This window comes from Manacus candei, unplaced genomic scaffold, assembly GCF_025592945.1.
Source record: "Manacus candei isolate 608988 ecotype Guabito, Panama unplaced genomic scaffold, ASM2559294v1 h1tg000018l, whole genome shotgun sequence".
NCBI classification, from domain to species: domain Eukaryota; kingdom Metazoa; phylum Chordata; class Aves; order Passeriformes; family Pipridae; genus Manacus; species Manacus candei.
Window position 1 is genome coordinate 10,018,257 of NW_026138066.1, and position 18,702 is coordinate 10,036,958.

Sequence of the window (18,702 nt, forward strand, 5' to 3'; positions counted from 1 at the left end):
CATTTTCCATTTCAAACTGGGGGCTGGGAAAAGGACAGTAAAATAAAGCCACCACAAAAACAACTCCATTCTCCCTGAAAATTTAAGTTCCATATTCCGTTCAGCTCACTATGATCTTAAAAGTGGGTACTCCCAAGCCTCATTGAGAAAAAAATTAGTGCAAGGGATTTTGTGCTGTGTCTGTGAACAACTTACACAGTGAAGTTACAGTTTTTGTTAAGAGCTGGTTGGCACTAGGTAGATGCAGATAAAGGACACTCTGGGGCACGATGCTGTGGGAAGATTTATACCTAAGTATGTCCTTCTCCACAAAACTAAGGAAGCTTTCAAATGTCTGAAACAGCAACAATTTAATGTTTCACAAGTGCCAGGACAGAATCGGGCCAAGTTCTTAAGATCAAGCAAATTTCTAAGTGAATGGAAAATACACAGGATATAGGACAAAGCTCTTTGAAAACTAAAACCATATGCCATGTAAAAGTGTTTCAGTTACAAGACTCAGAAGCAATAGCTACAGGATATGTTATGAACAAAACATAATGAAGTGTTGGCAGCTCTTTACAGATCTAACATTGTTTATCTCAGACCACACTTGTTTTGCTGCGAGTTTCATAGTTTAACAATTAAAGACTATAATTAAAAAAAATGGGTATGATCAGTTCAACATTCATGTTTTCAGAAAACTATCAGGTAGGGTTTAGTTTGGTGTCACAAATACCACAGTGACTCCTACGAGTTCAGTGGCAGCACTCTGAGGATATGGCTACATTGGAAACTGCAGAGGAGTAGACCATACTAAATTATATGCCGCAGCTAGACTGCCCTGGATACCCAGGCTAGCTCATTTCTAGAGCTAACTGGTACCCTTAAACCATACTACACTCTATGCAATTAGGTTTTGACTATAAAAACCAGTTGAAGTCTTCAGGTTGTTGCATAAACTTACCTTGTTACACCCTTGCAGCAGATCAGAACTAAGCAGCTGGTGCCTCTAACAGAAGGGGCAGATGCTCTTCCCAGCACCCCAAGTTCCCATGCTTATGAGTATCATGCTTCCAACACACACAGTTACTGATATAAAATAAAGTTGTTAGTTACAGAGTGCAGCTGAAGTACCAATGGCTCAGAGAGATTGGGTGACTACTGTACCATAATTTAGACATAGTGTACATTCAACAACCACGAACAGAGGACTAAGTTTTAGATGAGCGACATGTTTCTTTTTTTTTTTTCATTTTTAAAAAGTCTCCCCATATATCCTTCTAGTACAACCACAGACACTGGAAAAGTAAGCTTACAAGTTCTCCATAGGAACACAAGTTTGTAGAAAATACTGCATACATGACATGAACAGACGCCTTCTATGGGCTTCTAAAGAGGTTACTTATTTGCAAAGTCAGTACACAAATAAAAGATCATCAACAGCTTCTATTTTAAGGCAACCTCAAGCTGTGTCTTTACAAGTGCATTTAGCCTCACACGTTGCAGAGGACCTACAGATGTTCCCATTTGAGGTGTGTCAATATTTGGAATCTGTCAGTATACAAATTACTGGAATGATGTTTCTTTCTCTTTTTTTTTTTTTAAGGCCTCATCTACCTTTTTTGGTTTGTTTTAAATAAAAGTATTACATTTTACTCAAAAATCAAAATGTAAAGTATGAGAAAGAGATGTAGTGAAAAATTCCTTGCATTTGCTTGAACAGAGCAAGAAGCCAACCTGGCACATCATGGAGTTGAGACAACAGCTTTGCTAATTCTTCAGTGGTTTCCAACTATACAAAGGAATTTCCAGCAAGTAAGACAGTTGTGCTAGATAGCCACAAACATCAGCCCAGTTTCCATTAAGCCATCTTTTTTTCTAGTGTCTATAAAAGGTTTATTAGAAGCAAGTTTTCACTTGCAGGAGATAGATGAATATCATTAAATACACCTGAGATGGAGCAATAATATTTTCAGTAAAAACTGACAAAAAGCTTCAGATATCAGGATTTGTAAAGAGTCTAAAGCTCATTCTGTGAACTGCACTGAAATGACAGAACAGTTCTTTACACAGCTTCACCTAGTAAAGATATTTTTTCTAATAAGGCATTAAGTTAGTTTACTCTTTGTGATCTCTTCTACCATGTTGTCAATCTTTTTCACTTCTATCTCCCACTCATTTCCAATTTCTGCAAACCTTCAGTTCTATTTGCTCCAGTCTGCTTGCAGAATGCTGTCAGGGATAGTTTACAGGCTGCTTAAAAATACAGGTTCATAACCAAGACTGTTTGGGTATATCCAACAATGCCTTTACACAGCTGAAGGATCCTTAGCAGGAGCATGTGGAAACCACTGAGAACAGGAATTGGCATCTCATTGTATCAATGGTACAGCAGAGATGACCAGGTTTCTGTGTTCACATTTTAGTCCAAAACTGCAGAAGACTTACAGTAAATGAATATTCAAATATGTATTATTCCTTCAGATACACTTACTCACTTCTATAGTTATCAAGTGTAACATTTCACCAAATACAAAGCTTCAATCTAGGCTCTAATAAATCTTCTTACGCTGTGCTAACCAAGCTTCTTCTGTCCTTTTCAGATGAAATCAAGTTACTTGCACAACTCGTTGGAAGATAAAGTGTCTAAGACACATGGCTTCTCATGGTCCCAATCTCAGCAGATTTTAATGCCACTGATGTAATATTCTGGAGAATTGAGTACGTCTCAGTTTTGGTTTTAGTCAGATTTATCTTTTTTCTTTCCTGTTAAAGGCACTTTACTTGCAACAGCAGATCCTACAGCTGTAACGCCTCCAGCTACAGCAGAAACACTTCCTTTGACTAGACCCACTCCCACTGAAGGCACAGATGTGACCGCTGTTTTGGTAATTTCCAAGCTCTTCCCTCCAATCCAAGCAACACCCCCAATTGTGGCACCAACAGCTCCCTTTGTGACACTGAAGAGGCCACCAGTCACACGAGAAAGTACCCCAGGCTGCTGCTGCGGGTGGTCTTTTAGTGAACCTAAGGGAAGAAACAACAAACAAATCAGTCTCAGTGCTATGATTAAAGCATTTTCAAAAGAAGAGTTATTCAAAAGTATTTCCTTTTCTAGACTAACAGACACTGCACACAGCATACACTTACCTTGCAGGCTGCTCTTCTTGGATGCTCCTACAACACCTACTTCCAAATAACAAAAGACACTTTGCTGCAGCAAGACATTCCTCAGTGCCGTTTTCTAACACACAAGTCAATATTGATTCTAAAAATATCAGGCATATGACTTCCAGAGTGTCTTACACGATAAACTTCTGTCCTCTGTACGTACCACTACCTTCCTAGACTCTGGAAAGTCTCATGGCCAAATCAGCCTCATTTCTGGACTTTATAATGGGGGAGAAATGACACATCCTCCTATGGCCTCCATCCTGATGTTAAGAGTTAACCCACAGAGGGGGGACCCTCAAGGGCAGCAGCACCACCTTGCTGTTCAAATCTCTAAGACAGGAAAAAATTTCCTGGTAAAACAGAGGCAAGTTTATTAAACAAAGAGCTGTTCTTTGAAAAGAGCACTGTGAGATAAGGTCACTTCTTTCCTTAGTAATTACTGTTTTGAAGATGTGCTTACAGGGGTTCTGTGCAGGGGTCAGGAAAGAGGAAAGAGAAGGTTACAAATGAGAGCAATCAAGAGTTGTCAAAAGAAGCATGAGGACAAAACTGATGCCAAGTCTTCTGTATCACTTCCTTTCTTCATCCTGTATACAAATTTAAGTTTATTCCAAAAGGGTCTTTTTGTAATTTGGCTACAGAAGAGGCATGTTTATGTGAAAAGTCCAAGTGCCAAATAAGCTTTTTAAATACCAAAAGTGGTCCCCAAAGGCATTAATAGCAAGAGTTACAGGCTCCCAAAAGAAATTTCAATATGATGCACAAAACCAAGTCTCAAACTGTAGGATTTCTGCATATTATTGACCACAAGAATTTTTCTTCTTAATGTTATATTTAACCTGCATTTTGTGCAGTTTCATGTTATGTGCTTTCTAGGTCACTTCCTATTCCATATTTACGGTACAATTACACAGCCTCAAAACAATAGAAAGTATTAGAGTAATAGAAAGACCTCTGGAATTAGCCACTTTGCCTTCCAATTGTTCCAGAATTACTTTATATTTCTAATGTAAGCATCAAAATCCTAAGAGATACATGCACCTTGCCTCTGAAGGGAATTAAGACTGTAATTCCACTCCCTGCTATGGCATGAGCATCATCCAGTCTTCAAAGAAACAACAGTATGAAACAGTATGTTAATGTGGTATTTAAGCACATAAGAAAATATCAGTCACTGCATCTATAAACCAGTAGCCCTAATATACACTTGTCTGCAATGTGTCTTCCACGTGACCCTGGGGAAACCTCTGCTCTTCACAACAACATTGTTCAGGTAAGTGTTTTTCAGCTCCTCTCTTGTCAATACCTCACCACTTCTTAAAAAAAACTTTTCAGAGAGAACCATGGCAAGATTCAGCCAGTGAACACAAGCAGGGTTAAGAGTTGCACAGTTTTTTGGATTTGGGTTTTTAAAATTATTTTCTAGCTATCTGTAGATAACATATTGGATTTAACATCTGTCTCTTTTCACAAAAAACAACAGGGGAAACCAAAAAAAGAGCAAGTGGAACTACAAGGGGCAGAGCCAGGGAAGAAACAGACATGAAATAAAGAGGTGAGGGAGTCAGCAGCAGAAATAACATACTTGGATAAGGACAACGAGCCTGGAGACACAGTGGAAAAGAAAAATCAGATCTAGATCCACCAGAGACCTCTATCCAGCCCTGTCAACACACTGACTTTTCACTGCAACATGCCTTAGGAGAGTCAGCAGAACAAGTCTGTCTCCAGTGCCCTGACTGCTGACAACTTGCATCCAGAGGACAATTTCCAAGAGTCACCTCCCAGCACTCATCTCTACAAGATGAAACCTAGGGTGAACAACTTTCCCTGCACTGCCAATGAGCCTGTGATAATGCCAGGACTAACTCAGAACTCAGAGTTAATTTAAAAAGTGTGAAGTTCAGAGCTCCTGTGTGCATGCCTGGAATAATTCAAACAAAAGATGCCACCTAAGTGAGAGAATTTCTTACAAGGTTAACAAAAAGGAAAAAAGGGATACAGAGCAACAGTGCAGCTCAAGGGAGCAGAAAATACTGGAAGTGCTTCCAGCTTACAGTAGTCTCTTGTTTAAGAAATTGATATAGATAACAGAAAAGGTAATGAACAGAAACTGAAAACAGAAATGACAGCCTTTTACTTAAAGCCACGTAATACCTTGCTGGCTCATTCTAGGCCAGCAGCTTTCAACATGGACATCTCCACCAAAAATGCATGGCCAACACAAACACACAGAGATCAGAATTTCTATGTACATACAGCAAGCCTTTAAAACTCACACTTGGAAAGGAGTATGCAGAGCCTGCTACAAAATCCAATGTCTAGGTATTATTCATTAGAGGATTCTTGTGACCAGACTTACAGAGCTTGTAACAGATTTGGTCAGAAAGTGTTTCGCTTCTACCTAACTGCTTCATTGTCATCAGGGTGAAACAGGAGTAAGTTTTATCACATTGAATTTTAAGAACTGATTTCAGTGAATCAGATCTGATGTCAGCAAGAAATGATCCATCATCACTAACTTATCAATAACAAGAGAGAAACAAACGAAAGTAATCTTAATGTGTTTTTCCTCACATTACTTCAGGTAGCCAATCCTTTGACTCTATTTCACAAGTGTAAATACAGACTGCAACAGTGTATAAATAACTTTGGTAATGGCTGACACATTCTGACTTCCATCCTGTTTGCATTGTCCATGAGGTCTAATGAATGCCCACAGCTGCAAAGTTTTATTGCCGGTTGATTTCTGTTCTAGGATACACAACCCTGGTCTCCTTTTTTCTAAACAGTATGAAAAAGAAGGTAAACCAGATCATTCCTAAATTGAGGGAGAAAATGACAAAAGTTCCCTGTCCGGGAGTTGGCTCTATCAGGCTATCTGGCAGCCAGCTTCCTGCTGAAAGGAATCCAGCAACGAACAAGAGTTCGAATGAACTTCGGTTGCAAAGGTTGGCGCCGCTTGCAAAGTGGAAAATACAGCATCGGAATAGCACTGCTCAAAAAGCAGGAGCACAAAAGCTTCTTCCACACATTCTTTAAAGCCTTTGGGCACAAAGCTTGTTGAGCGTGTTTTGGACAAACTAGAACTACTTCTATCTTTACGAAAAGCTGCAAATTAGTTTTGGAATTGAGCCTTTCCTCTAAGGAGTATTTTGGCTGCCTGTTCAGAGAGATGATCTTCCTGCCAGCATTGAGCTAGTAGCCTTCCATCCACATTTGGCCATCTTTTTATGATGGTGTAAGTGTATCACATATGAAGCCTTGTACGACATTCCAACCCAGTTGTTCTTCAAGGGTGTTCCAACATTTTAACTGAACTCCTAAGGCTAGAAGAGTGCATATGAATCAGAATCAGAAAGAAAAAGCCTTTTCAAGGATGGAGTTTACATTAAGATAAGCTGTGTTTCATTCTACTTCCTCTAACTACATCAATTTTCTCCATCTATTTAGACTTCATATTCAAACTGGTTATTGTCAAACTGAAATAAGAAAATGTGCAGAATAAAATATTTAACTGATGGTAAACTTTAAATGAAACTTTGCAATAACCAATGATCAAATTCTGCTCTTATGCCGAATCTGGAAAATCTAGTGAATATTCTAGGAAGAGAAAAAATGTCCACTTGTTTCACTGCCTTACTCAAAGAATCGGTTGTAGTTTTCAGACCACTGTTCGCTTTCTATACATGAGGTTTAATATGTATAAAACACAATTTGATCTTTAAGGCAAAAAAACCCAAGTAAGCAAACAAAACCTGGACTTAAAAATTAGACTTGAAGATAACACATATTAAGGCATAGTTTCCACTCTGGCATTTGCTATCAGAAATGCTTCTGAGATCTTGACAACACCATAAGAAGTTAAGAAGCAAGATTTTTTGTCCTCACACCATGATACTTTAACAAGTTCAAGTATAGGAGAGCTGAAGAATCACTGTGCCATGAAAATCTATTTCTCCCTTTCCTCTCATCTTCTTGTACTTGTGTTTCTTGCCTTATAGTTGTTAAGAATAGAGTGAGCTATTCCACTTCAATCCCTTCTACTGCAGTTAGTGGATAATACTGTTGTTTGAGTGAAGTAAATTGTTCAGTTATACAACATATAAAAGCTGAGGGAAAAAACCCAACAACAAACAAACAGAGCTTTAAAGGGCCCTTATAAAGAGCAATAAACAGAGAGGAATCATGATTCACCGACCTCTATGTCCAACACATTTAGTCTTAAAGCAAGAGCAGACAACATAGATAACCTATGTGCCAAGAATGGCTTTTGATCTAGTATGCTTCCAGTCACATTATGTAAACAGGACTCTTCACTAATTTGCCAGTCCACAGCCTGGAAGGAGCTCTGCTCATTTGCAACTGCATTTCCTCTGCAGATCTAATAACCAATTTATGATTCATTTGGTTCAGGAGACCAAGATGTCACTGCATTAATGAAGTCAAGTGCACGTTTGTTTTTATGAAACCATGAGATTGTCAGCAGTTAGAATCGCAGTTAGAACCACAGTCAATTGCATGATGAAAAAGGGTCTCCAAAAGTGGTAATAAAGTTCAATATATTTTTAAACACATCTTTTTTAAAAGTCACAAGCACTATGAACACAGCAAGGTGTCCAAAAGTGAAGCTGGGCTCTTCCCATCTCACATAATGAACAGAAGAAACCCATTAGACCAATTCATATCTCTGGAAAATAATCTGCAAATTAAGTCCTTCAGTATTTGCCCATCTTCTCTATAATTTATAGGTACAGCTGTTTACTGAGTTATATTCAGTGGCCTTATTGTAATCAGGATAATGCAGGAGTGGACAATAATCCAGGTCCATCCCAACACAGGGTTGGCTTGTTGTTTACTGTTACTTAAATGGAAGTTAAAGCTTCCAGATCCATTTTCCATTTTTTAAAGAGAGAACTGAACTTCTGATTAATTTACTTCAGATCATGAAAAGTAGTACATACCTTCTGGTGGTTCATCATGAAGGTAGGATGGGACTTCCTGTTGATTTTTGTCCGTTTGATTCATTATTGCCTAAAAAAAGAAATTCACATATGCTATACATCTCTTCTGGCAAAGCATAAGTTAATCCACGAATCCAAAATTCAAGTAGTTTAAGTTCCACAGAAAATGAACTTCTTTTTCATTACTAGATAAGCTAGCAGCTCCTGTCAAACTGCTGCTCTTTTTTTTATCTGTGCTTTTGCATTCTTCAACCAGATTCAAGGTGGAGCCCTCCACCACATCAGCAGGCTTGGTGAGAGCTGCCACCCCACACCAAGTACATCTTGAACTTGAAAAGCAATCAGGAAGACAACCAGTATGAAAACAAAACAGCCTCTGCCATATAACAGCTTATGTTTATGTAGTGAAAAGGAACAGCCAAATGTTCACAGAGATGGTGGATGCTAGAGAAATGACAGCAGCATGCCTATAAGATCTGCAGGTACCTGGAAAGCAATAGCTTAAAGAAACAAGTCCTTGCAGCATAATTTGAACAAACGCCATGAAAACAAGATGGAAGAATAGCAATGGAAACACACGATTTATCTTGTCGTAGTACTGCATAAATCGTGTGGTGACAGCAGCAGAGCTAGACTGCTTTAACTTTACACAAAAACTGCCCAATGAAAACATTTCAGAAAAGATTTCTTTATACCAAAAGCCGTTTCCTAGAGCAGTTCTAGAGCAGGAGTCTCTGACAGTGAGGGGAAGCACAGAGAAAGTAAGTGGAGCTGCTGATTCAAGCTGAGTTTTCTCTCCGGAGGGGAAAAAAGCAATATCTAAGTCCAAGTTTCCTTCCTGCTTTCCTCCCCCACCAAAGCATGCCTTGTTATTAAGTCCTGCCTTTTCTCTTGAGCTCTCCTGCTAATCTTGCTTTCCCCTCCCCAGCAGGCATCAAGATGACAAAAAGGAAAACCAAGTTGCATTATACCAGTCAGTATCCTTCTATCTTCCTGCCAGTGACGTTTTAGTTCCCTTCTCCCTGCACGTCTTTAAATAATTTCATTTCTTTCAGGAGTCAATGACCACCACAAAAATAATTCCAACCTCTCTTGCTGTGCTGAGATCCCTCTGTACCTCCTCTGGGTGAGAAAGCAGTGGCTGGGATCTGAAGAAGGAATGAGGACACAGAAGCAGGTGGGAACACTCACCTGGAAAACAACAGCTGAAACTCTCACAGTATAATTATGAAGTCAAAACATCACAGTAAAAACTGGCACCCACATGCTAAATCATAGATCTTTGGATGAGAAGCAAGCCTAAATTGAATATTAAAGATTCCTCACAATCAGCACTACCAATATCAGTTCACAACTCAGAAAACATGGGTACCTTTACACATGAAGCTGAATGGGAAAGCAAGCAAAAACACCTACTACAAGGATGGCCAATTCCATGGAAATGCTGAATGAGTACTGCTCAAAAGCCAGAAATGCAAACATATAAGCTATGAAATAGGAAAGTATCATAGAGTATCCCAAGTTGGAAGGGACCTACAAGGATCATCGAAGCCCAACACAGGATAGCCCCAAGAATCACACCATGTGCCTGAGAGCATTGTCCAAACACTTCTCAAACTGTCAGGCTTGGTGCTGTGACCACTCCCTGGGGAGCCTGTTCCAGTATTCAACCACTCTCTGGGTAAACCTTCTCCTAATATCCAACCTAACCCTCCGTAGAGACAGCTTCATGTCATTCCTTTGGGTCCTGTCACTGTCACCAGAGAGATCAGTGTCTTCTTCTCCTCCTCTTCCCCTCACCAGGAAGATGTAAAGTAGCAAAACATCAAGTTGGAAGACTAAACACATGAAACAAAAATATAAAGCACTGTAAGAAAGAGAAGTCATGCAGTAAGAAACTGATAGCCCTGATATTATCAGATCAAGATTTCTGTACCAAGATGAAGCAACTATGTTCCTACTTGACATGTGGCCATTTTGGTCATTAAGATGATTACTCTGTCAGGAATTTGGAAGGAGTTTATTTGGTGCAGTAGGGGAAATCCTAAAAATAGTACAATAAAATTCAGAACTTATTAAGTCTTAATTCAAACAATGGAAAAAAAAGTGACCAAAAGAGTTTTAAAGCAGAGTCAGGGGAGACTAATGAGTAAAGAGATAAATTATTTTTTACAAAGAACAACCTCCACTAATATATTTGTATCTAGCCAGCATGTAACTCCTAAAAGAACCCCAGAAGAAATTACCTGTTGGAGTTTCCAAAATGTTTCTGTCAGCAAAGGCTCACAAAATTATTTAATCTCATGAGGACAGAGAAAACACTGTCAGGGATCATCAACAAGTTCAGAGAGAAGTTGGAATAAGTAACCAGTTTTGGACACGGCTAGAACACCAGACACGCTCACAAGGTTACACACAAGGTTTAGTACTTTCTGCTATTAAGAAGGTATTGGATGCAGCAGCACTGACAGCAGATACAGCCCACATGAAGCCCCAAGAATCTGTTGTACTAAGGTACATCATCATACAATTAAGACCAGATCTGTTCATTGAAAAGAGTTAAAGATTGGCAGACAACACAGGTAAAAGACGCTTTCTTAACTCTCCATAATCTAGTGAGACAGACACTTAGATTTGCTTTCAGTTCCTGCAAAGCTAAATGAGCAAAGCAACGATTTAACAATTGCAACAGAAATACTTAACTCACAATTACACTGATCACACTGGTCTATCTTCCACAGCACAGCCACTGCTAACTTGCTGCTCTCAGACCCCAGAAAGCAATGGAGAACTACAGGCTTGAGAAGAGCAGCTATGGGAAATAGGTCGCTCTTGGCAGGACTGAATTTGTTCTACATAGAAGGGAGCCTTCAGGGTTTTGCAGATCAGAAAGTTGAAAACTACTGTATGATGGGGTGGTTTTACAGGTGCCAGTGGATGATTGGACTGGATGATCTCGAAGGTCTCTTCCAACCTTGATGATTCTATGATGCTGCAAGAGATGTGCCTAACCAGCCTGTACTAGGTTTTACTCACTGTTCACCTACGACATCAGTGCAAGTGAAAACAGTATCACATCACTGTCAGAAAAGTCTTTTTGTTTTTCTGTAGAAGCTCTCCAGTGAATCACAGGATCAAGACCAAGATCCAGCAAAGGACTTCTGCAGAAAATATTCAGATATCTAGTTTACAGTCTGTGTCATGCATCCTTGTATCCAATTTAACATGTCAGGAGACTTAAAAGACTGAAAAGTGATCCAAAAATCCTGTGTGCTAAACAGGGTGCATATCTGGTGAACAGGAAATACTATGCACAGGAGCATGTTTCAAACCTGGCTCCCTTCCAGAGATTTAAGGTTAGTATTGACTAGAGGTATTTCTACTGACTGGAGGTCAAAGGCCTGGAGTAACTACTTAGAGGCAGATTACTTCATCCAGTCTTCAGGCAAAGAGGGCAGGAATATAATTTTTTTCTTCAAAAATTTGAGTTAGAAAAGCAGATACCACTCGCTATATTTTACAATACCATCAAGGTGAAAGGACTCACCTACAATTCAATGCCTCCTTTGTCAATTAAGATCCAGGCTCGGATGTCCCACTTTATATCAGAGCCCCCTGATCACAGGGGGACTGCAGTGTATCCTAAGGAGGTTCCTGTTTGTGCTTCCTGCTGAAGATGCGTCCCCACAAAGAAGAAGAAAGCAAAATTCATGAGACCCAACAGAGATTACATCTCAGCTAACAACTAAGGCACTGATCCGGAGGTGCGACTATAAGACTTTTGTGCAGACAGTGAGGTCATTCAGACATGCTATTGGTTAAGAAACTTTGGATACTTGGAAGCTGCAGATTCAAAGTCCCCCATATGCACTGAACCATTAGTCACAAAGATTGCCAGTAATGCAAGCATATGCAACAAGGCAAAGATTTATCAGAAACTTGAAATTTGGAAGTTTTCTGATACGTTTTTCAAAATCTTCTTTAAAGTATGCTAAGACTGGCCAAAAAAAAGAAAGGAAAAAAGAAAGCAAGCAAAGACATCCTTCTTTGGCATTTTTATCCTGTGATGCCAAATTCACAGTGACTTGTGTCACTGGGGAAAAGCCTCGAGCTTTATGTAACATCTGCATTAAATGATCACACGGAATGAGGTAGGATCTCCATGCAGCCTGGTAGAACTCATTCATGAAACACACATCCAGCCTATCAATGACACACTTAATTTTCCTCTTCATCTGTGTTTTCTCATATTAAGAAGTGGAAGCAAACCCAGATCTTAAAAGAGATTTCAAACAGGAATAAACGTAAACTACTTCTGGGCTTTTTCCCCCCGTGTATTTAGGAGGGTGCTAGTCATTCAAGAGATAAGGGATAACTTCTCATCTTTCTTAACAACACATTAAAATAAATTAAAACCTTCATAAAAAAATATTAAAAAGGGTAAAAATGAAAGTCACTCTTCCAATTGATTTGAAAGAAAGCACACTTTCATACTGTCAGAATATGAAATACACAGAAAGCTTAAATGTTTTACAGTGTTGTAAAAAAACCCAAATTGTTTAGAATAGGATTTTTAATTCAGGAGCTATTTACAAGATTGTGTTATAAGACCCTGAATGAAAGCATCAGGAAGCTCTAGAGGTAGTGGTACAGCCGTACGTACATTCACATAAAAGCTGATTAAAATAAAACTTACCAAATATATTCCTTTGTGAAGATTTCTAGTTAGTTGTTTTCACAAAAGTATTCTGCATACACCTGTGAGAAAGGCAGAAGGTTAATGACATCTGATGGAACAGTGCTACTGTCACATACCTGCCATGGGTGTATGGTGGGAATCATATACAAATCCCACAGCATGGAAGAAGTACTCTTAGTATGGCCTTAAGATGCCAAAATTTTATGAGATTTATCTCACTGAAACACTGATGCCTTCTGTGTTCTTGGGCAATGGAGATAATCTTACTTGCTCCATGTGCTGCCATGAGGATTGCTATGAAGCATGCTAATCCATGTTAAGACAGAACCACTTAATGAGCCTTGAACAGCAACTTGTAAAGTTTTAGCCTTCTATTAAGAAGTGGGCTCTAACCACTACAGACTTGTGAGTAACTTCATGAGCTTCAGCTGATGCCCTTGATGTCTTTCTGACTTCACAGACAAAAAGCCCTTCTGTCTCAGCATAGCAAACCTGGCCCAAGCAGCAGCCAGTGAAAACTGCCTTGTTTCAATGCCACTACTTGGATATTTGCAGGCAGCAACGAAACTACCTAAGGATGGGGCCAATTTCAGCTGGCAGCATAATGCTGCTCCAGACGGCTGCAGCAGCAGCAGATAGCACTAGAACTATTCACCTGACAAAACTGCAAACAAACTGATCGCCTCGTCTCAGTCCACCACAAAAAAAGCTGTCTTCCTTCTGTCCACCAGCTACGCAGTTAGGAAGCTTGGCTATGGAGCTGATGGAAAACAATCAACCCTTGCCACATGCACAGCTCTCCTCCCCCTTTCAGCAGCTGCAGCAGATTTATGAATGAACCCGATGCATTTCAAGTACATGAAAAAAAAATTTTTTGCAAATGATACTTCAAGCAATAAATTTCTGAAACAGTGCTCTACTCTCCAAATTAAATGAGAAAATAAGCATGAAGCCAAAAGAGGTTCACCCACCAATGGCTGCTCTTCAGGGTACTGCTTCAAGCTGCACAAACAACCCCTCATATCAGCTTCCCTGCTTTACACCTTGGAGTGGGGCTTGTGACATGTTACACGTAACTGTGCCCAGTGCTGTTAGTTCTCTCAGCCATAACCCTCAGCACAGCTGACATGGAAATGTGGTTTTCAGTTTGTTAATGCAAGGGACAGAGTTGACTGAGCAGAATTCTGCAAGAAGAAAGAGTCAATGCACTAAGGTAATGCACTACAGCACTAAAGTAAAAAAAACAAATCCAGGCATGTAGAAAGCATGTGGCTAAAAACCAAGAGCATAGCTAGCATTTCAACAAGCCTTCTGTTTAAAAGCCAGGTTTCAAAATTCAGATTTACATATACAGCAGGACTGGCTTGGAAGCAAGCATGCCCATTTCAGAGGAAAAAAAAAAGACTACAGTTTGCAAAGAAAGATTACAAAGAGTTAATCAGAAGTTCCCAGGTGTGAACCACAGCTTAATTCTAAGGCTACAGGAGGATGGGCTACAACTTCCCCCAAAAGATACTAAGTTTGTCATAAGAAATGTACATAACAGGCTCACAGTATGCAGGGAAGGTACAGTACACAGCTGGGAAGGTAATGCAACATGTCTGTTTCAAAAAACAAACACGTGCCACAATTAAGGCAAAACTGAGCTATATCTCCTGCAAAAAAACCCCCTTAACTCTGACTGGGACATTACCACATCGTATTTCTCCATCGCTCTCACTAAAATATAGACCAGGCTCCAGAAGCGGCTCTGGGGAATGCCTGATGTTGGCAATCAAGTTTTCTCCGCTGCAATGATTCACAAGATACCAAATCAAAGGTGGCAGAAACCAGGATTCCCCTTTTCTAGTCCTCCAAAACTGTTTTCTAGAAATTCAATGGTAAATTCCAGCAAGGTGGAAGGCATACCTTCAGAAAGACAATGAAAACTCCATTTACCAGTCCTGTCACCCTCCACCTCCTGCTAGCTCAGTTTTCAGAAGCAGAACCATCCCCATTTCTCATAACACTTCCCCAATGCCTGACCTCCACATGTCTCAGATCTCCTTTTCCAGAAGGCCCTCAAAGACAAAACCCATCAGTACCTAACAGCCAGAGCGATAAAGCAGCTTCTGAACTTCCTTGCCACCCTTGCTAACGAAATAAAGAGTTTTTTCCCTAGCATCCACCACCTGTTTGTTGGCTCCTGCCTGACATTTAGACCTGGTCACTTGCTGGACAAGGACCACTTTTCGGTTTGTGCATTTGCAATGCAGTCCATTTCTATACTGAGGAGGCAACACTAACTCTACAGAATATTTAACCACAGTTTAACAGAAAAGATTTCTAAAAAAGTGCTGGATGGTATTTACTTAGCAGTCTTAAAATTGATGTGCATACAAACCAGTACTTACATACTAAATGAAGTTATCCTGTATGTAGCCTTCCAATTATACAGAGATTTGCTGCCTGAAGCACAGCAGTGGACACACTGAAGCAGGCTACCTACACTTGGTATTTATCTTCCTTACAGAGTGACATCCTGAATCAGAATTCTCATTTTCAGCCCAATTAAACAAGCAGAAGGAAGCATTTAATTGCATCTGCAGAGGTTGCCACTGCACTTTGCACAATGACCAGAACCAGTCGTATGGCTACAATAACTGGCTTTTATTTCCAGGCCACACCACATAAACGCCTAGACTGGGTGAATATGGCAAACTAGGCTGGTCCCTTACAGTTCATAAAAAAACTCTTCATACCCTACTCCATCGAGCTGGACTTGAAGATACATAGATGAAACAAAGAGGAGACAACTAAAGCAAACATCTGAACACAGCAAAGTTTAAAAAGAAGAAAACCCAAGAGAAAGCGTCTCCCGGCTCGGAGAAGTTCACGGGGGAGAGAACAAGCTCATCCAGGAGCGAGGCCGAGGCGACCGCGACTCCCTCCCAGGTGGGCGGGGGCCGCTCAGCCATGGGCGCCCGGCCCGGGGGGCGGCAGCGGCAGGGCACAGCCCACTCCGCTCCCGGTCCCGCACCCAAGGAGCCGCCCCACACCCCCCCGTACTGCGGCCGGAGCCCCGCAGCCCCCGCCACGTCCTCCCCTCGCAGGTACCAGCGTGCCCGGCGGAGCTCCGGAGGCGGCCCGGCAGCGACCCCCGCCTGCGTCCCCGCCGGGCCGGCGCAGGCACCGCAGGCACCGCCGGCACCGCGGCGCAGGGCGGCGGCCCTGACGTGGCAGCCAAGGCCGCGGCGGAGCCGCTACGCCCGGCCCGGCGCTCCCGCCCCGCGGAGCCGCGGCAGGAAGCACAAAGGCGGCCGGGCTGAGCCCGCGCCGGGGGCAGGTGGCGGCGGCGGCTCCGCTCCCCGGACCCGCCTCTCCCGCCAGCGGCTCCGCCGGGGCGCCCTCCCGCCCCCTGCCCCCGAAGTTTCCCTTCCTGCGCGGGGAGGAAGAGACCGGCGGCGGGAAGGACGCTCGGGGGGCTCCTCGGCTGACGGCGGGGCCGGGGGGCAGCGGCCGCTGAGCCCTCCTTCGCTCCCTCACTCACCGCGCGGCGGTCACGGCTCGCTCAGCCCGGGCTCCGCTCAGACTTTACTCCTCCGCCCGTCCCCGCTGCCGACGTGGCGCCCGCCGCCGCCCGCCCTGCCGGCGCCCGCAGACCCCGCCCCAGCGCCCGGCGCGGCCCCTCGGCGACCGGGGGGCGCCGCCGCCCCCGCCCCCTGCCCGCCCCGGGGCTGCCGGGCCCCACGCCGGGAGCCCCGCTGGCCGCCGCCCCCTCCGCCGCCGCACGTCCCTGCCGGCTCCTTCAGAGGGGCCGCCCCTCCCGGGGGTCTGCGCAGGCCTCCGCCCGACCCTCGTGGCTTCCACAGGCCCGGGGGCACCTTCCTCCTCCGGGGAACGGGGCAGCCCCCGAAGGGTTCTGCAGGGCCAGGGCACCGAGGCGAAGGAAGGTGCCGGGTAGTGGCAGGACAGAGGACAGGAGGGAAGGGGTGACGGCGTTGCCGTAGCTGACCGAGATGCTGCGCGGTGCAGGAGATGGGTTTGCGGCGCTCGGTTGGGCTGGGAAGCGCCTCGGGCGAGAGTCGGGGTGAAGAGATGCGCCCTTGGGGCGCCCTGGCCGTGCTGCTGGCACAGCGGGGAGGCTGCAGGAGCTCCGTGCGGCACGGAGCAGCACTGTCCTGCGAGGAGCTGCACCCAGCCCAGGGCAGCGGCGTGATGTGAAGCCGCGTCGCTAATCCCGAAGATCTGGGTTTGCGTTAAGCAATGTTTACATTGCACCCTGTATCCCAGCTGTTATTCGAGTGAGCAGAGCTTCTCACATGCAGCCTGTAGGGAATAAACTTGTGGTCATCATGGTTTGTGGGCATGGCTTTCTAGGTAACTACACCAATGAGAATAACTGGGGAAAGACAAGTTTTCTGGTGCTCGTCCCCTTCTTTTTGACCTCTCCGTGTACATCTCTAAGGATCTCTGGGGATGAACAGTGACTTTCAAGTTTGTTAGACAAGGAAGTGCTGGATGGCCAAGGGAGAGAGGAAAGTCACAGGTACTTCGAATATGAGTTTGGAAACAGAACTCTCAGCCGCACAGGAATACATACCCTATGAAATGCTTTGTGAGTTTAAAAAAGTATAGGCAAAATACCACCTAAACTTCCTCCTTCCTTTGTGCATCAATGTGATCCATAAGAGCAATGCTGCATGGGCTCAGAGGGGTTTGCTGGTAACAGAGACGTGGCATTCCTGACCTGCTGAACAAATACCAGCCATATTCTTTGGTTTGGATCTGAACAGTGAAAGCACCAACGTGGGAGAATCCAAGTGAAAAAGCAAGGCTTGTGTCTGGTAGGGAGCACCCCTTGGGTTCTTCCAGGACGTGGGAGACACACAGAGTGCATGAACTATTTGCGTTCTTTGGAAATACTACACAGGCTCAGAGGAGTTCTGCTCTGGGATCTTGATTTCCGTCTGGGAGGACTGGTCAGGGACTCTCCGAACTCAGTGTTTACAGAGAGTGTTTACCTGCCTGGTACTAAAAAGCCCTGCCAACAACTGTTGCCACCTTTTTGATCTTTGAGATGAGGATATTTACCTGTAGCTGCTATTCATCCCTTGCCCTAAGGCCCAGCCATACATAGTGTTTTCTTTACATGCGGTGCTCTGCTTCAAATGCAAGGCCTGTAGCTTCTCGTGGCAACAGAAAGAGTTGCTGCTTGAATATTTTTTCTGTAGTAGAGTTAATCACCCATAAACTTTACAGCATGAGGCATCGAAGAATGTTTTGCCTCCTAGTAACTGAAAATTAAAGGCATTGCAGAGATTAAAACCTTTTCAGACTCTGAAAGACTTAGGATGGCACAGAAGGACTCAGTCAAGTGTTTTGCTGAGTTGACAGAAAGAACCAACTTCCTCATTAAACCACAGCCGCTGGCAGAGGAGTTTCACTAACAGGTGTAGTAACTGAAATAACTTCAGGCAGACATCTCTGTGAACAACAGAAAACAAATGAGCAGTGTCCCTGTTACTTTGCTAAACCAACGTCAAAGCTGAGGAAAAGGTTTTGGTTGCAGAGATATCATCATGACTATTTTTGGTCTCATTTAATTTTTCATTCACTGAACATTTCCTTTATAAATAGTTTCAAAGATGGTCTGCTGTTGGTATATTCAGTCAAGACTTATTTATATTATTTGATCTTACTGAGAAATAAGTAACATTCCTTCATTGCAAATAGCATATAATTACCTTCTTAACAATTTTAAAATGGAAAAAATACAACATTCTGTCTTCCCTGGTGGAGGAGTGGTTCCTTCATTTAGATTATAGGGTTTTAGATTTTGTCTGTGAATGCACTATGATTATAGATGCAGAAAATAATTGAAGTAAAAATATATACGTTTTG

At 42.8% G+C, this 18,702-nt stretch overlaps 1 protein-coding gene across 6 annotated transcripts; it reads right to left on the reverse strand.

Annotated features, from left to right (window-relative positions):
- Positions 1 to 331: 331 nt before the first annotated feature.
- On the reverse strand, positions 332 to 16,455 carry TMEM263 (transmembrane protein 263). 6 transcript variants are annotated; one of them, XM_051783986.1, is made up of 5 exons: positions 16,349 to 16,455; positions 12,817 to 12,878; positions 11,668 to 11,787; positions 8,121 to 8,190; positions 332 to 3,009 (listed from the first exon to the last, which is right to left on the reverse strand). In XM_051783986.1, the coding sequence occupies exons 4-5, from the start codon at positions 8,182 to 8,184 to the stop codon at positions 2,723 to 2,725; spliced, it is 351 nt and encodes a 116-aa protein (XP_051639946.1). In that variant the 5' UTR covers positions 8,185 to 8,190; positions 11,668 to 11,787; positions 12,817 to 12,878; positions 16,349 to 16,455; the 3' UTR covers positions 332 to 2,722. The 6 variants fall into 6 exon arrangements, with proteins under 6 accessions (XP_051639946.1, XP_051639945.1, XP_051639947.1 ...); XM_051783985.1 differs by having other exon boundaries at positions 11,668 to 11,790; XM_051783987.1 differs by lacking the exon at positions 16,349 to 16,455 and adding an exon at positions 15,916 to 16,054.
- Between the last annotated feature and the right edge of the window lie 2,247 nt (positions 16,456 to 18,702).

Bases quoted from the DNA above. Each gene is read 5' to 3' on its own strand.
- TMEM263 (XM_051783989.1), bottom strand. From the start codon at position 8,184: ATGAATCAAACGGACAAAAATCAACAGGAAGTCCCATCCTACCTTCAT. The intron at 3,010-8,120 runs GTATGTACTACT...TTCTTCCCTTAG, and splicing joins TCATGATGAACCACCAGAAG to GTTCACTAAAAGACCACCCG.